Consider the following 9,199-nt stretch of genomic DNA (forward strand, 5'->3'; position numbering starts at 1 on the left):
AAAGCTGGTCATATGAGAAAAGAGCATAAAGACATAACATTAAACTGCTTAGTTATCTGGCCAGCTGCAGTGGGAGCGCCCAATCATTCCATCTTATGGTCTCACAGCAGGAATGTAATCCTCATCATGTATGGTGCTGACTGTCAAGAGAGGGGCACAGTTTGGCACAGGGAAGCATGTCAACTTGGGCATCTTTGGGAAAGTCCTCCTTTCTTGACTTTTACTTAGGATCAAAGCCCTGAACCTGGCCAGGCTCTTTTCTTTTCCCCACTCCTTTCTCTTTAAACATCTAGGTCCAGACCCAAATGAAAAGAGTTCCTCTTTCTAAGCACAAATTCTTTTCATGTCTCTGTTATTCCCTCAATATATGCACATTTTAAATATTGCTTGTGTTCTGCCTTCTCTGCAGATCCTTTAACATCAGAGCTATTGCTCTAATTCTGTAGTCTCTCCTTCCTGACTGAATGCCCGAGTTTGTGACAGTTGCTGCCTAATCCTGTTTTGACTTTTCACCATTAAAGGACACATCTACTTCATTCAGATAGACATTCTCAGTGAACCAGAGTCAAGGTGTTCATTTCCTGTCTAGACTGCTAAGGACTTGCCTGGTTTTAGTACTGAAAGGCCCAAGTCTAGGCCATGGATGAGACAGTAAAGAACTTTGGTTATCCCTTATAAATGAATCTTTAAGGTATCTTCAGATTAACCTGAGATTTTCAGTATCTCTCATCTTTAACCCAAGATTTCTCATTGTATTTGTCCCTGTGCCTACTGTTCCAAACCCCTACTCCAAATACCTAACATTCCCAGACATTCAAGTAGGTAAAATAGCATAGTATTTGTATGTAATCTGCGTGCATCATTCCATATATTTAATTTATATTCTAGATCACTTCTATCAACTGATATGATATAAATTCTATATGTGTAGTTATATTTTAAAGCAGCATGACAACAAAAATCTGTACATGTTCAGTACAGTAGGTACAATATTTATCAGCACATTCTTGATCTACTCTTAATGGAGCTCAGGACTGCTACATAGGTCTTGAAGGCTGTATTTTTCTGGTTATTGCATTAAAATTTTTATCATCTTGGTAGTAGAATGCTTTGAATGCTTGAAAGATTATTTTAAAAAGATGCTCATCCAAAAGAGAAGAGCAGCTGAAATGCTTCTGTAAAGTACCGGGTAGGAAGGAAGAAAAACAATTTCAGTCTACACTAAGCAGTCTTCACTAACATGCTGCTGGATCTGTTCCTTTGTTTCATAAACTGTGCATAATTATGGTATGCAAAACCTTCAGATATTCTTGCTATGAAGGATTTAAAAATATCTGCTCCACATTTTTAAAATAAGTTTCTCATGTACAGTAATTATCTCACATAAAATGTGCACAGCTTAAGATAATCAATTTAAATTTAGACTGTCTTTCTTAGGGTTGACTTTGTCAGCACTCCAGTGTTGCCTCAGGATATTTTCTACTAGGGAAAAATAGAATTCTGATTGTTGGAAGTTCATTGGGGCTACATAGGCACTTGACTTCACAGAACATTTTGGAGGGAGTATAAGAGACACTGTTCCCACATTTGTACACAGTTGGTTATTGAAATAAATCTCTAAGCTCTGCAGAAAGCAGCAGGCTTCTGCCAGAGATGAAAAGTCACACCACAATATGATATTATGAGATAAAACACAGAGCCAGATGTAGTGGTACACATCTGCAGTGCTGGCACTCAGGAAGTTGAGGCAGGCGAATCAAGAGACCAGAGCCATCTTGGGTTGTAGGGTCAGGTAGCTACATGGTTTGACCTAGTCTCAAAATATTAAGGGTGGGGAGGGAGCTCAGTGGGAGAGTGCTTGCTTAACATGCTTGTGGCCCTGGTTCAATTCCCAAAAGTTCAAAAGGCATAAGACCTAGGTGCACATTCCCAGATCAATCCCAGATACTTGGAAGGTTGAGTCAAGAGGACTGTAAATTCTGGATCAGTCAGACAGCTTAGATAAGCCTGGCTGTTAGTGGGATTGTGTGTGAAAATGGAAAGTAAAGTGGTGGAAGCATATGCTTGGAATCTCCAGAACAGATTTTTCCTTTCTTTTCAGTTTTCTGAAAGAGTCCAACAGAGCTAGATGTGAACGCAGTGCTGATGCCTGCCATCCTACCATTAAGAGGCTGGACTAGAGAAAACTGATGTCGTCCCACGCGGTAAGTCAGTGCCCAAGGAGCTTCTAGTGGAGCCAAGAGAACAGAGTGAAGACAAGACGGGGCTGTTGCAAATGGCCCAGGAATAAACACTCCAGAAGCCTGCGGGCAAAGTAAGGTCATTTGGGACCAGATTGAGCACGGGGAAGGAGCTGAAGGGAGGTAGCGTTTATGGAGTGCTCATATGTTAAAACAATAAAGATGTTATACTAGTCTTAAAAAAAGGAGGCATAGGAAGGGAGAACACAAATTCAAGGTCAGGTTGAACTCTACAGTGAGACAGTCTCAAGAAAACAGACAAAACAAAAAACTAGGCAATGCATGGCGGCAAATCCCTGTAACCCAAGGAATTGAAAAGTGAAGGCAGGAGGATTAGGAATTCAAGGGTTGGTTTGGCTACATTCTAAGTTCTAGACCAGACACGGCTACATAAAACACTGTCTCAAAAAAAACCAACCAACCAACCAACCAACCAACCAACCAACCAACCAACCAGCCAACCAACCAACCAACTAACCAACTAACCAAACAAACAAATAAATAAATTCATAAAATGTCCTAAACACACATGTCCATAAAGAAATATAAAAAAATAAAGATTACTGTATCTGAGGCATAGTCAGTGGGAGAGCACTTTACCTAGTATGTGTGAGGTCCTGAGTTTGGTCTTCAACACCAAAGGCATACAATACCAATGGTAAGTATTATAATATTAAATCACATCAAACCAAAAAAAGTTTTTTGACACATTATTTCTAAAAAAGACTACTACATTAATTTGCAAAGTATGCACATCAATTAAAAAGTTCTGAAAACCCTAATAAAAATAGGTAAATAATTTAGTCTAGAAATAAAAATAGTTTAGATAGATGTTGAGAGATGACTGGTAAATGGAGTCATTGCATATTTATTACACAGAATTATATGATTATTTAAGGAGGAAAATGTTCACAGGGATATCAGTAAGAAATATTAAGAGAGAGAGAAAGGGGGCAGAAAGAAATATGATGTCTATATACATTTGAAATATTCAGTGTTGGCTAGGGCATGCATTATTAGACACATATACATGTAAGTGATTTTATAAAAAATACATAAGAAATTAAGAAGTGGTTCCACTGGGGAGAGGAACTGGGTAGGGATCAAGGGGATATGTGGAATAGGGCAATTTTTATGCTTTTCTGAACTCCTGTTAAGTTATAATCATGCCCCTTGATTTTTCCTTCTCCGCATGCCTTCTCTCTTTAATTTTATCCCTCCCTTCCTCCCTCACTTCTGTTTTTTTCCTCCTTTTATGCAACATGCATTATAGAGCCTAGGGCCTTTTCTGTGCTAGCAAGTGCACTCCTACTAAGCAACAAACTCAGCCATATTTTTCTTGGCGATATTTATTAACCATGAAGTAAGTTGATCTTCCAAGAGCATGAAATAGTAGGAAATCTCAAACAGTCGAGCCTCTTTTTCTAGTCTTGTCCAGTACTAATGACAGAACATTCACATTGATTTGACCCATATTACCTATGGTATGTGGTTCTATTTCTATGGAATATTTTCTAGTTGCCAGTTTTTAGATTGAAATACATATCTGAAATAGTGTGAGAAGATTTTCTAACTGACATTTTCCTCTCATTCTAAAGTGAGGCACAGCAGCCAGCATCCATCCAGCTTCATTCAGCTCAGCAGAGTCCCTTTCTCTATTCACTAGACTCAAGGTCAGAGCTGATGATATTTACATACTGTAAGAATAGATGATGAAGAAATAGAAGAGAGATGGGAACACAAAAGCACCTTTATTGTCATACTACTAGGCAGTCTTAAAGGCAGAGGCTGAAACTGCTCCTTTAGAAGACCCCTCTGCCATTTGCCTATTTGTCCTAACCCTTTCTCCTGCTCCTCAGAACCTATCTCTACACTCTGTACTTTTCTCCCAGGCCCTTCTTACATGCACTCTAATCCCCACATTGATTCATAGACACTTTCCTGATTTCTGTCTACTGCTGAACACATTGTTCTATACCAAGTCCTGTTCTTTTATCTCATTTATCTACTTTTAGACCCATACAATCCAGCATTTACATCATTGTTAACATCTTGCTGTGAATTCATTGCATGTTTGAGTGCTAAGTGTTTGGTAGAACTTGGGTGTATTAGTTATAACTTTGTTGCTTATAATTAAATTTGATCTATGTAATACACAGCATATCTGTTGTAAATGTTTTTAGTTGGGAAGGCTAGAGTGGTACAAAGCTATTTCAAATGTCTCAGGTGAGCACTGGTATAGTTTGTCATTTATTACTTTGTTAGCATTAGAATTTGCCTTAGAATGAAAGGTTGAAACCTCTGAAAAGGGAAAAGAATAAAATGTGCAACTATGACAGGAGGCACTTGTACTGTGAGAAAGGGACCAGAAAAAGTAAACATGACCTTTAAAACAATTTTTGAGTCTTCTCCTGGTATGGAAGGTCCTTCTGTATATGTGTTGCTATTATTGGGTAATGAATAAAAAAGCTGTTTTGGGCAGTGGCTAAACAGAATAGAGCTAGGCTGAGAAAACTAAACTGAAAGCTGGGGGAAAAAAGGTGGAGTAAAAGGAGAAGCCATGCATCCCTGCCGGAGACAGATACCTGAACTTTACCCAGTAAGCCACAGCCTTGTGGCGCTACACAGATTAATGGAGATGGTTAGTTTAGGATATGAGCTAGCCAGAAATACATTTAAGCTATTGGCCAAACAGCATTGCAAACAATATGGTTTCTGTGTGATTATTTTGGGACTGAGCATCTTGGAACAAAGAAGCGACCTCCTACAACATTCTCCCACCCTGAAAATGATATAAAATAGTCACATAAGATTTACCTCAGTACTAACACTTTAAGGATTAGCTCCACTCAGTATTCATTAAAACAAAAACACTTGTAGATGGAGGTTATCACCACCTCCACATCAGCTTTATATCCTTAAAATCTTCTCTATTACAAAAGCAGGTTGTGAATTGACCAGTCACTAAAATCTGTATGCATTCAAAATTGCAGGCAATTGATGGAGGAGAGTTATCTGTCTATGTTTCTTTCACTGGTTAATTAATAAAGAAAACTGACTTGGCCCTTTAAGAGACAGAAAATTAGGTAGGTGGAGTAGACAGAACAGAATTGTGGGAACAAGGAAGTAGAGTGGGGGAGACTCTTCAGGCAGTCGCCATAGTGAGTCTCCATGCTTCTCCTCTCCGAGATGGACACAGGTTAAGATCTCTCCTGGTAAGCCACACCTCGTGGTGCTACACAGATTACTAAATATGGGTTAAAGGAAGATGTGAGAATTAACCAATAAGAGGCTACAGATAATGGGCCAGGCAGTGTTTTAAAAGAATACAGTTTCTGTGTAATTATTTCGGGTGTAAAGTTAGCCTGCGGCCGGGTGGCAGGACGCAGCCCCGCCGCTTCACACTACAGGCAATGAGGTCTAACACAGACACTCAGGCCTGTTCTTCCACTTATAAGCATTAGGGGTCATCATCCATCATATTGGGGTTTAGCAGAGTTTCACTTACGTCATGTAGGTGAAAAATGTGCTCAGGGGCTCCAATGAATTATTCCAGAAATAGTCAAACTCTCTGCAGAGCTTTTTCCTCATCTCCGTGTCAATTTTGGAAACAGTGAGAGGGTTTGTTTCATTAGCCAGGAAGTTGCCATACTCAGTGGTCTGGAGATGAATTTTCAGATCTGAAATGTAAAGAACCCCCAAGTCAAGTTAAACTTTGAGAGGTATTTGTGGTAACTTTAAGATGAAGACATATTGATTATCTTTTAGATTTTTACATGGGTGTATATATAATTAGACTACAGTGCTGATCTCTAAAGAAAATGAAAAAGTCAGTGTATATATTGATATTGTAGCACCATAAGAATTTCAAATTACCCAAGAGATGGTATTATTTCACACAGCTAAAAACAAGCAAGCAAACAAACAAACAAAAAACCCTAGACCAGATCCATTAATTTAGTAGGATCTGGAATCAATTGAGAGGCAATCCTCTTAACTGATGATTTCCAAGTTTTTCAATGGGAGAAGGTCTTCCCTACCCTAAGTTTCACCTTCTGGTGGAGACCCAGATACACAGAGGTCAGAAGAAAAGTGTCCTTTGTTTGGCAGCCTTCACTTTACGCTGGTGATGTGTGTCTACTCTGTTGCTGCTGTTGACCACCACTGCTGTCATCCTGTCAACTCAGGACCAGGGGACTCTCCAGGAATCTTTTAGACCTTCACCACCACACTGGGACTGCGATACCATCCAGCTTCTTGGTCTAAGCAGCGACAGGGTTGCCAACCTATCCATTATGCAGCGACCTATCCAGACCTATGGGTTGTAAGTCCTTCTAGTAAAGTACCCATTAAAATACACACCCATTCTATTAGTTCTGTTCCTATATAGAACTCCCAATAATACAGATGTCTTTACATTGGCCAATTTTAATCTTTAGTAAATAGTTTGAGAAATCTGAGAATGCTAAAGCTTTGTACAACTTGAGGAAAAGAAGAGACTAGTGACAGCTGACATAGATATAGGGTGGGATGGGAAGCCTCTGTAGCTCAGTTTTAGTATCCTTTAACTACAGATGTAGAAGCTGAAGTCCAAAGGGACTTATATGGAGGTTGTTTTGAAACTAGTAGACGTTTTACTCAAAGAATCAAGCATCACCACTACATTATTCATTCTTTAAATGTCAATGATTTGTATTGCAGAGAACTGACTTCAATTCCAGCTTCATTTTATTGTCTATTCTTCTTCGAAAGGCCATGGCCATACTTTTGTTACTGTTGATCCCACCTCACTCTCTAGAATCATGTAAGTAAATTGGGATTCAGAGCCATAGTTAATTGACTAAAAAGTCATTTAAAAGCTATAATTTGCTGTTGATCAATGCAATCATTATCATATACTCTGTAAAGCCTCGATTTTTCTGAGAAAACAATATTTAAGCCCACTGAACTGAATTTGAATACACTTTGCTAATACTTCTGGCATAGCACCTGCTGTATTTTGATTGTTCCCTATAAGGCTAACCTGTCTGACTGCTGGACCCCCAGCTGGTGGTGGTGTTTTGATTGACCGGTACTGTGGCCTGTTTAATAGAAGAAGGAGTGGATCTCTGGTTCTGGTCTAATCTCTTTGCTTCCTGATCCACCAAGATGGAACAAGCCATGATGTAACTGCTTTCTTCCCTGTGGTGTGCTGAGAGCTCAGCAGTTGAGAGCATTTGTTGTTTTTACAGAGGAGCAGGATTCAATTCCCAGTAGTCACTTGGGGTCTACATAACTCCAGTTTAAGAGGCTTCAATGACCTCTGTGTGCTCAGGCATGCATATGGTTCTCAGATGTATATGTAAGCAAAACACTTGTACACATGAAATAATAACAAGCAATCATCCTTGTGGTCAAGAAGCTATGGGTATAGGAGGGTGAAGCTTTTGATTACACTACATCTCCAGTTAGGAAGCAGACAGATGCTGGTACTCAGTTGGCTTCTTCCTCCCACTGTTTTTTATTCAGTCTGGGATCTACTCATAGAACAATAGTACCCTGTGAAGAGTAGGTCTTCCCTCCTCACTTAAGCATCTCTGGAAACTCCCTCAAATACAATTTCCTATGTCTTTTAGTTGACTCCAAAGCCTGTCAACTTGACAATGAAGATTAATGCATCATAAGGAGATAAATATATTCAACAAATAGCAACCCCACTGATATGTATATTAATTTTTATATAAATTATAAAAATATTATTATTTTTATGTAATTGAAAACAAACTAAATTTATATAAAATAGTTGCATCATAAATATAAATTTTAATACACCACTTAAAGATTGTAGGAGAGCAGAAGAATTGAAGCTGAAGAAATAAGCACATGTTATCTCAAAGAAGGTTAACAGGGAGCCACTCTGAGCTATAAACGGATGCCTTTCATAGCTGGAGGAGTGGTGATGAGTTCTTGAGAGACTGAGATATAGGGCGTTGGATTCTTCTTCACTGTCTTGAGTAGATTTTGTGTCAAAGTTGCTCGTTATTGAATAAATTACCTCTTTAACTTAGTTTTAAGCAATTAAACTTCATTTCATGCCTTGTTTGTCATTTTGGTGGTGCATATTTTTATGTAAATTTGCAGTCTGTATTTTCACCACCAAAGATTATTTGCCAACAGAAGCTACACAAATGATGGCATTTCTTTCAAAAGCATGAAATTTTTCTAGGTGACATATGTTTCTTTTAAGCTAAATAACTTTTAAACTTTTTTTTGCCAATGGGAAGTTGCAGTGAAATACCTATTTTGCTCTAGACCCTGGAGGAATCTTGGAATGCCAGTCTTGGAAAATGCAATAAGTGACCCTTTTCCTTCACCAACACAAATATGATCCATATCCAGACATTTGCACAGTGCTCAGGGTTGTATAATTTTCAAAATGGTTTGCTATTTGTTTTTTCTTGCATTTCTCTAAATGCTCATGAAGTGTGCTAGCAGTAGGCTGTGCTATTAAGTACATCTAGAAAAACAAGTGTCTTTACTGTAGAAACTGAAAGGCTTTAATAGAATTATTTAAGGTATTATTTTCTTTGTAATAAAAATCAGGACACTGACCTATCAAGTCACTAAGGAATAAGAGTGCGGCTCTCAAGCGCATGTGGGGAGATCACACAACCATTTTATTAATAGAGATAGTGTGATCTTTTCTTTTCTTTTATTGATTTTTATTGAGCTCTACATTTTTCTCTGCTCCCCTCCCTGCCTCTCCCCTTCCCACTTCAACCCTCCCCCAAGGTCCCCATGCTCCCAATTTATTCAGGAGATCTTGTCTTTTTCTACTTCCCATGTAGGTTAGATCTATGAAAGTCTCTCTTATTGTCCTCATTGTTGTCTAAGTTCTCTGGGATCATGGTTTATAGGCTGGTTTTCTTTGCTTTATGTTTTAAAACCACCTATTAGTGAGTACAAGTAATAATTGTCTT

The 9,199-nt window shown here is 38.6% G+C and overlaps 1 protein-coding gene across 1 annotated transcript in view; it reads right to left on the reverse strand.

Annotated features, from left to right (window-relative positions):
- Atp6v0d2 (ATPase H+ transporting V0 subunit d2) overlaps positions 1-7,456 on the reverse strand; it is a 33,235-nt gene extending 25,779 nt beyond the window's left edge. Inside the window, exons 1-2 of the mRNA XM_038347073.2 lie at positions 7,264-7,456; positions 5,749-5,920 (exon numbers count right to left, since the gene is read on the reverse strand). Coding sequence (XP_038203001.2) covers positions 5,749-5,920; positions 7,264-7,456 — 365 coding nt within the window. The remainder of the gene's footprint in view (positions 1-5,748; positions 5,921-7,263) is intronic.
- Positions 7,457-9,199: the final 1,743 nt, after the last annotated feature.

Source organism: Arvicola amphibius, chromosome 11 (genome assembly GCF_903992535.2).
Source record: "Arvicola amphibius chromosome 11, mArvAmp1.2, whole genome shotgun sequence".
NCBI lineage: Eukaryota > Metazoa > Chordata > Mammalia > Rodentia > Cricetidae > Arvicola > Arvicola amphibius.